A 15,816-nucleotide genomic window follows, 5' to 3' on the forward strand; every position below is an offset into this window, starting at 1 on the left:
ATTACATATATATATATATATATATGCATATGTAATGTGTGTTCTGACTAATCTAGAAATAAATATATACAGTTATAAACTACTGTTATGCTTAATTAAAAACAAGAAGTTGACATTCATTTACATATCATTTTACTAAAAAAAAGTCAATTTCAATGCCTGAATTCAATTGCATCCGTATAAAATCAAAGCACTTACTTTCAATATCTCAAACCTAATCTCAAAACTCAATCCACTTAAACTTTTTCAGTTAAAATCATTCATTAATGAAATCTAGTGGGTTCTAGTCTCCATCAGCATTGAAGTCACAGTTTAAAAATAAGTTTAGCACTTAAGGAGGCACATCCACTGCTTCAGGTCACTTGGGTATTATTTAGTGTGCATGATATTTGACAGTAATATTTAGTACAGAAAATGCCCCAGATATTATAAATATCACCATGATGATTTTCATTTTCTATGTTGTAAACCCAGGATAAATCACATGGTATGGTCCCCATCTCTCTAACAACCCTATGACATTTTTCTTGTAGAAAAATACAGATAAAACATGCATCATGAGCAGCCCTGAAGGAAGGGGGTAAAGTCACCATAGGGTGATTTAACCTGAGAAGGGTGTGTGGCAGTCAATATCAAACTGTACTTTAGAATCATGGGTTGCCCTCCTTCTCCCTTGCGCCTCTGAGTTAACTGCCCATTCTTTGTTCCCATTACAACCTAAAAGGTATGAAGTCTGGAGCAGTATGGTGTCTCTGATTGCAATTTAACTGAAATTGTCATAGATATTTTAGGAAGTTTCAAGCATAAATCTTAGACTTCCAAATATTTTTAAAATGTATTTTTAGAGAAAAAATAATTTCAAATATTTTAGAACTAGTAGCATGCCTACAATATATATCTGTGCTTAATGCTTAGAAAAATTCCAGAAGATTAGAAGGCCTGGGTTTTTGGGGTTTTTTTGCCATTATTGCTGTAGCACACTTAATAGCCTGTGCTGCCCTGCAAAAGTGAATGTACCTTCCTAAGCATTTCAGAGCCATGGGGCAGGTGAATTACTTTCCCATTATTTTACATAGTTGTCATGATTTTTATGTCAGTGACCCTTACTCAACCCCCATCAACTTTGCAGCCTTTCTCCAGCTTCTGCTTTAGTTCACAGGGAAGGAGTTGCTCTCTGTGGCTGGAAGTCATCTCCCAACTACGCGTTCCTGAGATTCACTCCCAGTTAATACATATGAATGATCACTAACTGGCAATAGTGAAACCGTGAAGACCCCAATTAACTAGAACCCTCAAATGGATAGACAGGTTCTAATTAGCTATTTGGATTTCATTTTTCTTATTATTAACTAAAGATTAAGCAAGATTCAATATTTGCTGCTGAAAATTTTAAATGGCTCTACTTTCCTACCTTAGTAAGTATAGTACAGGGAATAAAATTACTGAAGTTGGGCTGAATCTGTACAGACTCCAGGACATTCCCAGGAAGTTGATTTTTAAAAAATAAATACATAAATACCTGTTAACAGCTTGTTTTCTTGTCATTTGCCTCTTCCTTCTAAAAGGAGAGTGTAGCAAAAAATAAATAAATAAAACTGGTTAATTGAGAGTTCTGGTTAGTAGCTTCCAATTAATCAAGTCTTTATTATATTTCACAAAAAATCTTAAATTCTTCAGAAATTTTAGATAGGTTACACACAATGAAACACCAGCAGGGAAGAGCACAAAGAAGGTAGGAAAGCCTGAATTGCTATTAGATAGTGTTTTAAATATATGAATAATGTTATTACATTTCTGGTCTAATCCCCATTGAGTAAAGAATAATGTGAAACGTCATGTAGTTTAGGGCTTTTCTATACATGAAGGCAAGGAAATATGGTTGTAAATTTCTGTTGAAGAAAATGGCCTTGGGTCGTAACAGTTCCAAAAACAGATTCAGCAGTATTTTGTCTTTCCCCTTTCTTTCAAGAGCCTTCCTTCCCATCCCATTGAGTATTCCAACACTTTTTAGGGAAAGAAAATCCCTTCTAGTTTTTTTTCTCATTTTATTCGGCCAACAGGATGATGAAAGTAAGCCAATATCAATGTTATGCCTTAATTTCCTAAATATGGAGCCATTAATCACACAGCTCACTATATACTGATTTCTGAAGCAATACTGAACTATCTTACATCTTCCCCAAAAGGGTTACACATGCACACACACACACACACACTCAGACACAAACACACATACATAGTCATACACACATCTGCACAAAATAAGTTAAACACATACATAAGAGATCAATAAAAAGCCCACATAATTATCTTAGTTAACAAAACAACCATTCTTTCCAGTAGTATAATATTTCCCGGTGTTCCTAAACCCTTTAATAAAGAACAATGAAATTTAAAATGAAAGATACAAAAAAACTATAAGTAGTGTAATTTGGCTATTTTGAGCCTTATTGTACTTCTTAGTAGTATAGAAACAGGAACTTCCTTCTAATGTCCACTACAAATATGTATGGTTAGTTCATCACCCCCTTCATAATCTCTTCTTCTAATAGCCATTTTGTTAAAAGACTCCTTTCAGGTGTTTGTTTGTTTATTTGTTTTAGAAAGGCAACTGCTTCCCTGCTTAAAGGCCTATGGAAACATTTTTAAAAAAACCCACAGATGCAAACATGTATCTGGGGTTGCGGGGGAAAGGAGGTGGCAGTGAAGGAAGGTGAGCATTTTTTCACCTACTCTTGTGTTTTTGTCACTTGATTGTCAGAACTATTTGATTTTGCTTTATAGTTCACTCACACAACCTGTTTTGAAATTACATTTTCTTAAAGTAGAATATACTCATACATACCAAGTCAATGATAATGCATACTTCCTTAATCCAATGGGCTTTATATTGGAGGACTTTTTCCCTTTTACCAGAGATCCTCTTTTTTTAACTATAAAATTTCCTGAAGACAACAGAACTTTTTTGACTGTCACCGTATGTACATAATCATACTAAGTTAAAAAATACTTTAAGCCTTCTATAGCTTGAGCTTCATAGATTATTTAAGCATAGATTTTGAAATTACCAAATACTGAAACATTCTTGTTAGAATTATACAATAAATATATAAACATCCATGAGTTAACTGTCCTTTTATTAAGGATCTTAAAATTTCTTAGAAAATTAGGAGTTTACCTTGACTTTTGAAAATTTCTCATTTGTCTTGTCAAATGTGAGAATGCATTTTACAATACTGCCTAACACTAGCTATAATTCTAGGACTTTAGGGACCACATGTTAAATACATATACTTTATTTTTGACATTCAAAATAAAACGTGACTTCTATATTTCTGAATTTGTTCAGAAGCAGTATTGTTCAATCAGAATAGTAACCATATATTTAAAATTCCAAAAGATCAATAAAACGTTTCCTATGCCTTGATATATGTAAAATGATTGTACACCTCAAAAATACACAAATTTGATTTGCCAGTTACCTCGATAAAGCTGGAAAAATGTCTCAGGTTTTTAAATGGGAGTCACCTGTTAACCTGGCATATATGACCATACTTTGGGGACTACTAAATTAGGCTTTAGCTGTTCCTCATACAGATAATATCTTTTAGTCATGTAATGTATTTTCCTTGCCCAATACAATAAACAAAATGTTGATTTGGGAACAAATATGATAAATAAATAGGACACAAGTCAAGCAATGCCCTGCCCCTACCCCTAACTTCATCTGTAGGGGATAAATGACCAGTAAATACGTGTTGGTAAAATTTTTTTAGTTTCTTTCTGGAGACATGATTAAATCATGTTAACTTTTGCATTTTCAGTGTTGGAGGTTTTGGGGAGCTTCCCTCACTCTTAACTAATAATTTTATTCATTTTATATGTCAACTCTTGCTCTACAGCAGCTTTTATAAACCTGTTTAATCTCTTTAGAGATCCTGGAAATTCTTTGACAAGAATGTATTTCAAAAGCAAAAGGAACTGAAAGAGGCCTGGATATTTTAGGCTTATTTAAGTTTCCAGAGGGTATCCAAACAACCTCTTGATCACTTAAGTCTCTAAAGGCATGATCTTCCGATTCAAGAACCTGAAAAATAAAACTATTTTCCTCCTTTCAGAAATTTATTTTTCCTAGAACTATTTGAGAATAACAAAAACCTTGGTCATACTAAATATGTTTCTTCTGAAATACTTTGGTGCATGAGCTTGACTCTTTAAATGTCAGTGTGATTTAAAGACACAGTCTAAAGTAAAAAAAAAAAGGGAAAATTACATACGGGATGGGTTGATAGTAAAGATAAATGAGCTTACAGCATTTTAAAATTTTTGTTTGTAAGAAGGGGGTTTCAATACATATATATTGTAAATATCAGTCACATAAATGAACTTTAATTATTAGATAAACTATCTGAAATCATTTCTACTGTATAAAATTTTAGCATTAAAATCCTTCAAAGCCTTCATAAATTTTAAATTATTTATTGTTGTGGCATATTTGTTCACAATATTTCTGTTGGAAATTTTTCTCCTTGTTTGTAGGTTTGGCTAAAGACACCATGAGTGACCCCTTGAATCTTGTCTGTTGATCCATATGGGCGTTCTAGCCAGCCTTTTGTAAGGGACTTTTTAAACCCTGTTACCTAGTTATATTTCATGTCTTCTGGTTGATGGTTATGTATTTCTATAGTATGTTCAGAATGGCTCAGATAAAACACTAAGTAAATGTTCTAGAAACCAAACCAAACATTTATGGTAGATGTACATTAAAGCCCCTGAGACATTGGATGCAAACACTGCTTTATCAGCTTTTAGTTAACTTTGGTTTTGATGGTTTGATAACACACTGAGATGATAGTAAATTGTCCTACTTCTAAATTGTATGCTGCCTGTGGAGAGAACTTTGTCGCAGCCTCCAACTGTTAACTGCTGATTAAGATGGTGTTTCCTTCATAACATTTATAGTAATGTGTAAATATTTTATTTATTTACATGTCTTAGATCTATTTTCCTTTTGAAATGCAATCTCCATTGAAGAATGAGTTTAGGTTTCTTGTTCATAGACTAGGCACTCAGTAAAAATTTGTCAATGAACTGAACATTGGCTATGTGAAGGGACAATTTACTCATTTAAATCCATCACTGTACAGAGTCTTAAAGCTTATTCTAATAAAATATATTTTAAGAACCTATTTCTTCTATGCTACACTGATTTACATCATTGATGATGGGGCTTAATTTATATAAGGATAGCTGGGGTGTTTTAGAATGAGTGAACTTTCACTGATTAGGTAAAGTTGATCAGAAATATCATGAGCCCAAATTTAGTTCATGGCATCAAATATTCTGAATTATTGATGGGTGAAAAGTATAGAGTCATTATAAAGTTATTCAAGAGAGAAAGAATATTCTAAAATTTATTTTAATTATACCTTAATTTTTTCTAACATTTGGCTTATTTGTTTAGTGAAGCTTAAATTCGATGTGAAACACTAACAGTTCTGTAAGCAGAACTCAGCTAAGCTGTTTCTAACAAAATGAGTTCATTTGCCAGTTGATCATTCTGGTAATCCTATCTGGTTTAGTCTAGCTGCAGATAAAGACAATCAAGCAGGGTCAGAGCAAAGGAATCTCGGCCTGGACATGCTCTCAAAGTAATACTAAGAGGTGGGAGTGGGAATGAAGAAGATTACTTATTTCAAAGTCTGTTAAATTCTTTACATTCATCCCTTGATTTAATCTCTGACAAGGACCACTCTACCACCATTAAGTAAGATAAGATAAAATAGGATAAGATAAAATAAAATAAAAAGCATGTTCCTCACCAATTAAGACATCAGAGGCAGATACTCAACATTACAAATGATTACCTTTTGATGTAGCTCCTTTTGGTATCCAAAATCTCATGTTAAATAATAAGACCTTATTGTTACATAGTTTTACAGTTAACAGAGCATTTTTCTCATCATTAACTAAAGGAGTAAAACTATTCTGTGAGCAAAAGTGGGTTTGAAACACTTTCCCACTTTTATATATGTAGAAACTGAGACTGAAGGGTTTTTAATTTGATTCAGTGTTCTTCCACTTCCTGTTGTTGACAATATTTATCTATCTGAATATGAATGAAATACCCCTTTTTCTTGATACTTTTTTCGCTTGATCACTTTCATGATATGTAAAGAACCAACTTCTTTAAGGGTTAAGGGAAGCTCTTCAAACATACTTATAATTGTTTTTTCGTACTGATCCCACAGAGGCCGCATTTATCTCCTTACCCTATGATAGCACTTTCTTAGTTCAATATTTATCTACAAATACTTACTGATCATCAACTATGCACAAAAGCCTCTTTGCTATAGGCTATGGAGAATACAAAGATATTCAAGCATGATCCCTGATATCAAGAATATTACGATCTGAAACGAAAGACATATCATAGTCACAAATTGTTACATTGAAAGTCTGTGAGTGATAAATGCCACATGATTTCCTGGTGTAGAGTAGGCATTTAAAAATATCAGATGAATGAAAGTTGAATGCATGGTGGTATAAACTAATAGCTATAAGAATTTAGTTGAAGCCATCACTTATACCTAGAGTGGTAAGTGAAGTCATTATGAAAGAGATGACGTTTGATTGGGGCCTAGAGGAATAGATAGGTTTTGGAAAACAAAGAAAGAGGATAACAATGCTTTAGGAAGTTGAAACTGACAGGATAGGCAGAATGAATTGCTACAAGAGTGTCTGGAGGTGAGATCAGGCAGAAGATTACTGCAATGTCCTCCGCATGAGATAACCAGGTAGAGATGAGAATAAAAAGGAATGGACATGTGCAACAGAGAGTCTAAAGCTAGCATTAATATGACTTAAAGCTTAAATTAACATGGAAACAAAGTATAGAATGGAACAAAGGAGAACTCTGAGCTTATGACTGATTCCATGAAAATTGATTTTCCAAGTTCTATGAAACCAAGTTATGAATGAATTTTCAAACAACCTATTCTGTAAGCAATAGTGTCAACAGAAAGAACACTGAACAAGACATAAGGAGACTTGGGTATTAGTATCAACGATGCAACCGGATGTGTGACCACGAGCAAATGACTTCCCTTTTCTAGATCCCAGTATCCTTATTTGTAAAACCAGGGCTGGATAAATTGACCTCTCCGGCCTATCATAGCTCAAAGACTCTATGGTTCTCTGATTTCCGAGTTGCCGACAACTTAACTAAAATACAGGTAGATTAAATTAAAATTTCTCTGAGAAATTAGTAGCTATTGTAACTTAGTTGCCACTCCTGAGACATACTTTTTCTTGATTCATATATAGTTATCGCAATATCTGTCAGTGGTATTGAACTAAAGGTCATATCCTTTCTATGTTTCAGAAAAGTATTGAATGAAAATTCTTCAGACATTTTACTTCACAAAGGAAATCAGTAGAGCATTGCTCTGTTTGCATGCTACAGAAAAACTGACTTGAAAACCTGAGAAGTACAGAAGCAAGTTTCACTTCGATTGAAATTTATACATCTCTATCTATACGTATATTGAAGTGAGTTTATTTTCAATTAAATCTTCTTCAACCTTTGCTCTTTAAAGGTTACAGAAATTCAGGGTTCTATCCTGTCTTCACAGTTAATACCTGGTAGTTCTAAGGTCAGTCTAACTCCTCTTTTCAAATGCTACATCTTTTTTAAAAATATGGTAACCAGAACTAAACATAACATTCTAAGTGGGGTTATAGGAATGTTGCAATCTCATCATCTATCCTGTAGAATTTTAGGTCTTTCCTATAACCCTGCATGCAGGTAAAAATAAGCTGTCATTCATCAAGGAAGTCACTGTTATTTTCATTTCTCCTTTAGGCAGTTAGTTTTATCTGGGACTTCCTCATTGGAAAATTCCTAGAAACATAGAAAATGAAAGACATAGTTTGCTACAGAGAAAAACACACCACTCCCACTAACTGCTGTCTACCATCCCACTTCCTCCACCTACAATAAAAGTGAAAAGACATAACAGTATGTACATTTTCATCTATTTATTGATATATTCAACATTACCTAACCCCATCAGTATCTGCTGGTTTTATCATTTAAAATGCAAACAACTAAAAGCAAGAACCATAACTAATGGATATCTCCTTGTAGTGTCTAAAAATAAGACCATGTACACAAAGCCTCTAAGACAAAGTGGTGAAAACGAACATTTAAAAGGGCTGTGAAGGGCTTCCCTGGTGGCGCAGTGGTTGAGAGTCCACCTGCCGATGCAGGCAACAAAAGGACTAATACAGAAAACTTCTGAAAAGGAGAGAAAAAACCCACTTAGTCACTTAAACAAAGAGAATAACCAAAAGAAAATATTAGGTAGTGAAATAGCTAACAGCCTTCATAGGTATTCATTTAGAGCTAATCATAACCCTTGGTGTGAATTTAGCTAAGAGATGTATATTTGAATAAGCTGCCTAGATATCCATATATTGGAAATTTTGTTTGAAGACTTATTGGTGGGCCTGTTTGATTGTGCTAAAATGTTAAAATTGACACCTAAAATACAAGACAGTATCAGAATATTGACTTTCACCAAGGAGAAATAATTATTTTATTTTATTGGGATCAAGTGATAAAGGAAAAAACTTGTATTAAAAAAACCTGAGTGAGGGTCTTCCCTGGTGGCACAGTGGTTGAGAGTCCACCTGCCGATGCAGGGGACACGGGTTCGTGCCCCCGTCCGGGAAGATCCTACATGCTGCGAAGCGGCTGGGCCCGTGAACCATGGCCGCTGAGCCTGCGCGTCCGGAGCCTTGCTCCGCAACGGGAGAGGCCGCAACAGTGAGAGGCCCACGTACCGCAAAAAAAAAAAAAAAAAGAAAAAAAAAAGAATAAAAGGGCTGTGAAACTTTCTGTCCCTCTGCTCTGAATAAGTTCCCCTATTCCTTTCTAATAGTAAAATGAGGTCAAATAATATGCTGATCTTAACATTAACCCTGGTTGCCTCTTTTTTTTTCACATTTTTTAAACACATAAACTAACAATGGTTCCTTCCCCTCTGCTCACATAACACTTTGTGCTTGCCTGTGTCATAGCACTCAGTCATATGTGTGTCTCTCACTACGCTGTGATTCTTTGAGAACAACAAAACCTAAGTACTTAACACCTCCTTGATAACAAAATCAGCTCTAACATTATAAAACACGATTAAAGTCTTTAGAAGACACATGTTTGATAAAAAGTATTTGAGGTGATGGTATTTATTTCAAATGTAAATGTCAAGAGCAAGCTCATTTTTCCAGGTCTTATATCAAATCTTTGATGCAATGATATATTGCTTTTTAGTGGAAATTAAAATTAATCTTTATTTCTTTATTATGTTCATTTTTCCCCAGATTTTTATGTATACTACTATAATCTTTATGAACATAGTTTGAATTTTTTATATTATCTGATTTTAATACTTTTTATCTTGTTGCAATGCCATGAATTATGAATTACAGAAAATTTCCTCCAACTGAAATTTCCTTCCCTAAGTATTATTCCACACATTCTAGAGTTAGTTTTCTGTTGTCTCAAAAGTGTTCTGTATCATCTCACTCAGGTTTTTTTTGTGTGTGGGGTGGTACGCGGGCCTCTCACTGTTGTGGCCTCTCCCGTTGCGGAGCACAGGCTCCGGACGCGCAGGCTCAGCGGCCATGACTCACGGGCCCAGCCACTCCGCAGCATGTGGGATCTTCCCAGACAGGGGCACGAACCCATGTCCCCTGCATCGGCAGGTGGACTCTCAACCACTGTGCCACCAGGGAAGACCCTCACTCAGGTTTTTTTAATACAAGTTTTTTCCTTTATCACTTGATCCCAATAAAATAAAATAATTATTTCTCCTTGGTGAAAGTCAATATTCTGATACTGTCTTGTATTTTAGGTGTCAATTTTAACATTTTAGCACAATCAAACAGGCCCACCAATAAGTCTTCAAACAAAATTTCCAATATATGGATATCTAGGCAGCTTATTCAAATATACATCTCTTAGCTAAATTCACACCAAGGGTTATGATTAGCTCTAAATGAATACCTATGAAGGCTGTTAGCTATTTCACTACCTAATATTTTCTTTTGGTTATTCTCTTTGTTTAAGTGACTAAGTGGGTTTTTTCTCTCTTTTTCAGAAGTTGTCTGTATTAGTCCTTTTGTATATTTACCCTTTTCACTTTATAAATTACTAGAGGTTACTCCCATAACTGTCTTCTCAAATAATGCATAAGCATCTTTTTTATTCATACATAGCTATGTGTATACTCCATCTGTTAGAAGATATGCCCCCTTAAGTATAAAACTTCACCAGCCATGCATTTCTTTTTTCTGAAAGTTTATCAGCAATACTGTCACAGGTAGTTGGAGGTAACTCTTCCTAACACTTTGTCTCTCTCTCAATTCAAACAAAATTTTAAAAGAATGAAAGAAAAGAACAATAAAAGAATGAATGAAAGAAAAGGACTCTACCCTTCTGTTAGTTATATGAATATGAATCATTGTTAATAGAAATGATTCAATACTCCCCAGCATGTGTTGTGGGTCTTTTCCACCCATCACATCATGCTTCTCCTAGTGTCTCTATAGTCACCCCTTTTTAAGACTCCTTAGTACTGCATTCTTTCTCTTCCACATGTAGAAAGTGTAGCAATCTTCACACTGAAAACCAAGAGATTTCAGACTGCCTCCTCATCTCTCCAGGGCAACTAGGTCTTCCCTTTTTTTCTTCTAACCAATGTAGCAATCCTACATGAGATCTTTAGTCTTTTACTCTGCTTACTTGTAAGGCCCCTGGTCTTATAGTGATCACATCCTTAAGAATGTCTTTGCATCTGTGACTGCTTCCGCCTAAAAGTCACATCAAGTGGCAATAAAAGACCGCCCAGTTATTTTTGAAGGTGCATTCCTAGTAGGAAACAATACATTTTTTGCCATGCTTACAAATAGCATGTCCTTCTTACCTCACACTCGCCATTTACCCATTACAATCTGCAGCAAAAAAATTTTATAAATCAATAGCAATGTCACAATATAAGCATACAGGTCTTAAATTCTTCACACACAATTTACAGAGCATTTAGAAATGGGAGAAAAACTCAAAGGTGTTCAAAGTCTTGACTTTCTTTTAAAAGCGTCATTTTTGTTAAAGGCTTTTAATAGGAAAGAAACTAATGTCCTATTTTAATAGTCTTTGAGTACTAACATCAAAAAGCAAAATAAAAACCATGTGCAACACAAGGATAAATGTTTTTTTAATTGTAGGAGACAAAATTCATTTGTAAGTAACAATAGCCTGCTAATCAAATAGCCTTTTATATCCTTTAAATACTATTGTGGTTCAAACATTTCATCTGCTGAACATAGTATGTGTGTAGAATGTAAACCTACATATAAACATGTATGTGGTCCATCCAGAGAAATGAAATCTTAATACTAGACCACATGATTTTTCTGAACTATTTTTCAGGGGAAAAGATAATTTTATAATTAACTGTCATCATTAAAATTCCAATTTTGGTCTCTTGCTAAAAGGAAAAAAAAGACTAGTGAAAGCAATCATGTATATTTTCAATTAAGTAGAAGCAAGCTGTCTTCATAGAAGACTTCTGAAAATCAGTTATAATATAGTTTTGACAATTTCTCAAATGTTAGGATTAAGTTGTGGTTAGGCAAGGCCCATTGTCACAACATAGGGAAATTTACCTCACCACCTTGTCACATGACAATATCAACAGGATCCTTTACATGATCAAAATATTTTAATGCTGACCATATCATATTTTAGTGCAAACTTTTAAAGGTTATGCAGTTGTAAACAGGATGATTATTAGACAGAAAATTTTCTGTGGAATCTATTTGAAGCACCAAGAACACCTTAACAAAGGAAAAATGAGGCCCCAAATCAATTACTTCTTCTTTAATTACTACCTTTACAAAAAAAAAAAAGAAAACAAGAAAATCTGATTCCAAATAAAGCAGTTAAATTTGACTTTGAAACCCTAGATTATTTGATATACTTAAAGTATAATCTAAACATATATGTCTTATTAGAAAAACTTTATTAGGGAAATATTATGTTATTAAATAGGAATAACTTCCAAACAATCTGAATTGCTTGACAAATAGTTTTTTTCCTAGAACCAGTTTTTCTTTGGGTTGAAAATTGATCAGTGTCATATACTAGATTCTGGCCTTATTTTCTTATATTTGAACTAGCCAAAAGTGCCAGAAAACTTAGAATTTAAGCACCAAGTCTCAAGCCCATACCATCTCACCAAAGGATTTTTGCCGAATACTGATGAACTGCTTCTAAGCTAATACTATGATTTCTAGAATACAAGTATTATCACAATTAAATGTAAGACTAACTACAATATAGTACTGAAAAATCATCTATTTAGCAACTGGCAAATCTACACTATTTCAGAGTCACTGTCTTTTCAAAGTTTAGTAAGTTGGTAACATGTTGGAGTTATAAGCACTTCTGTTTGCACAGGCTCTAGAAAAAGGAGAGGTTAAGTGTCTTAGAAAACATGAAAGTGTATGTTTTCCTTTCACGTGAAACAATTATTAGAATGAAGTGGGGGAATGTCAAGGAATTAAGACTTTTCTTTCCTTTGCAAATGAATTCCCCCAAGTTATCCGTATGTTGTATTGGTATATCTCTTAACGAATATTTTTTCAAAACAACCCTCCTTTTAAACTTCTTTATTTTATTTACTATACCATCTTAAATTTGTTTTAATTTATTTTAAAGATGTTGGTTAAAATTCATCACTTTTAGACTTTAGCCAATTGTTTTTTTTTTTAAAGAAGATGTTGGGGGTAGGAGTTTATTAATTTATTTATTTATTTTTGCTGTGTTGGGTCTTTGTTTCTGTGCGAGGGCTTTCTCTAGTTGTGGCAAGCGGGGGCCACACTTCATCAGGGTGCGCGGGCCTCTTACTATCGCGGCCTCTCTTGCTGCGGAGCACAGGCTCCAGACGCGCAGGCTCAGTAGCTGTGGCTCACGGGCCTAGTTGCCCTGCGTAATGTGGGATCCTCCCAGACCAGGGCTCAAACCCGTGTCCCCTGCATTAGCAGGCAGATTCTCAACCACTGTGCCACCAGGGAAGCCCCCTAGCCAAATTTTTAAAGTTTATTTTTTGGCCATCAGCATTTTTCTGTCAATTCTGTGTGTGTGTATACATATACATATATACACACCTATATATAACTTAATAACTTCCGTTATTAAAATTAATGCCATAACGATGCTCTCTTTCTCTGAATTTATACCTCACAGTATAACTGCAACCATGGGCTCTAAATTTTATATTCATCTTTGCCCTGGGCCATAATGACTATGTAAACTCTCAACACCTTATTTGAATATTTAAGTTTCTAGCATTGTTCTAAAGTATCTAGCACTGCTCTAAAGATTAACACTCATTAAACACACAATGAATATTTGCTTAGTGAAAAGCAAGAATAATCCAAGGATTTTTCTGAAATAGTCCCAGCATGTTTTACTATAGGTATAATCATTTGGAAGTATTATAGAGATTTATTAATATGGATCAGATGTTTGTTTACCCTTTCATAATTATTACAATTGTAACCATCAAGGTAACATCTGGTAAGTTAATTTTCTTATTTCTGAATTTTTAAATGAGTGGTGGTCTCTATTATTTTTTAAATGCTGCAAAAGAAATCCTTTTGAATCTGTCATATTTAACTCAATACTTAAAGGAGAAAAATAGATATAATTTATTCTGTATTCTTTTCAACTTCATTTTCATGTCAAAATATTCATCATTCTGTCATATGATGCAAGTTGAGCACTATGTTTAGAATATTTTATAAAAATGAGCAGTTTATTAAATGTATATCTTTTGTGATAGTGCAAATATGTTTGCATCTACTGAATAAAAAACTATAAAGTCTTAGTACACCAATTTGCAAGGTATCTTGACACCTTCCAAATAAAGTCCTTCTTTAAACACTATACTTAATTATGAAATAATTTTATTTTGCAGAGAGAAAAAGTGTTAACAAAATGAATAATAATCTTGCTATGATTACACACACTGAAACACCATTATATCTCTTGAAAGGGAGATCCTGTCATAAAATATCAAGAAAGCCAATGGAGTTCTCTTTTTGAAACACTGGAATCAAATAATGGAATAAAAATTATTCAACTGAAAAAAATCATATATAAACTGAAAAATGTATCATTTCAATAACTACCATCCTTAGATATCAACCAAATTTTCTTAATTTTATTTTATTTTATTTTTTTTATTTTTTTAGCGTTACGCGGGCCTCTCACTGTTGCGGCCTCTCCCATTGCGGAGCACAGGCTCCGGACGCGCAGGCTCAGCGGCCATGGCTCACGGGCCCAGCCGCTCCGCGGCATGTGGGATCTTCCCGGACCAGGGCACGAACCCGTGTCCCCTGCATCGGCAGGCGGACTCTCAACCACTGCGCCACCAGGGAAGCTCTCAACCACATTTTTTAGAACTATAATATTAAGTAATATTCGCAATATGCCTCTGGTAACCTTAAACACTCCAATTAAAACAACAACGATTCACTTTGTTATAAAGCAGAAACTATCACACCATTGTAAAGCAATTATACTCCAATAAAATCATAAAAAAAACAAAGACAAAAAGATAGACAGTAGGTCTACACACAAAATAATAAAATTATGCACAATATTACAAATTATATATTGTTGCTGAAAAATGCTTAAAATGCAGGTACATTTTAAAGAGTTTTTCAAATTTTAGCAAATTGCCAGATGGGACAGAAAAAAAAGACAAGCTGTTTTTTCATTTCCAAAAGATTATTTCAGGTTTTATATGTGTTTTGACTTAATAACGTTGTAATAGTGGGTTTTTCAAGGGTCCCTCAGAATAATAAAGTGCATACTATAACTCAAAATATGCTCATCAATAATAATGCACATTCTGGATCATCATTCAAAGATAAATATTAAGGTATGAGTAAAATATTAGCTAACATGTAAGTTTTGCTTCTTTTAATGCCATTGGGGTAAAAGTGTTTTTTGAATAAGTTATTTATTGGTCATGTATCTGTGTTCAAATTTTTTGTTTTGGAAATCATTTAGCATTGGCTTGTTAAAATTTTTCATTACCAAAAGGATAAAAAGAGATTCCATCTCTTCTTAGGAAAGAATAGGAGGGAGATGCATTCAAATCAAAAGTAATGTACATTAGCTGCAGGCCTTTGGAAGAATAACAATCACATAAAAAACACTACTGAACTATTAAACAATAGGGTGAAAATATGCATTTTGTTGATACTATAAAATGTAAAGGTGTGCTTTTTCCTTAAACCTTTATAGGGTCATCAAGAATGAAAAATTTGTTGATCTTATTTTCCTGGGGAAAAAACAGAAAAAGGTATAAGTAAGAAATGTCCATTCTAATACATGAGCTTGGATGTGTGTGCGTGTGTTTCACTCTTATCTTCCATCTACCACTCCTCCAGTGTTTTATATAAAGATGCCAACAGAACGGAAGCTTGAAGTAGCAGGGGAAATATCCTTGGGAATGAGATCATTCTGCAGGGTAGTAGTGATCGTGATATAGAAACATCTGATTCTACGTTATTATCCTACAGATGCTTATAGTGCCTAAAAGAACAGAAGACATATAGATATGTAACATATTGGATACCATTATATGGATGCCATATAAACAATGAATATTTAATTAGAGGAAACAATCTTAGAGAAACCACAAATCTAAAACGAACAGATGAATCAAATGTGCAGGA

The 15,816-nt window shown here is 34.0% G+C and overlaps 1 protein-coding gene across 1 annotated transcript in view; it reads right to left on the minus strand.

Moving 5' to 3' along the window:
• Positions 1-15,816, minus strand: part of DACH2 (dachshund family transcription factor 2) — a 638,219-nt gene that overhangs the window by 489,164 nt on the left and 133,239 nt on the right. Inside the window, exon 2 of the mRNA XM_060137515.1 lies at positions 1,520-1,558. Coding sequence (XP_059993498.1) covers positions 1,520-1,558 — 39 coding nt within the window. The remainder of the gene's footprint in view (positions 1-1,519; positions 1,559-15,816) is intronic.

This window comes from Lagenorhynchus albirostris, chromosome X, assembly GCF_949774975.1.
Source record: "Lagenorhynchus albirostris chromosome X, mLagAlb1.1, whole genome shotgun sequence".
NCBI classification, from domain to species: domain Eukaryota; kingdom Metazoa; phylum Chordata; class Mammalia; order Artiodactyla; family Delphinidae; genus Lagenorhynchus; species Lagenorhynchus albirostris.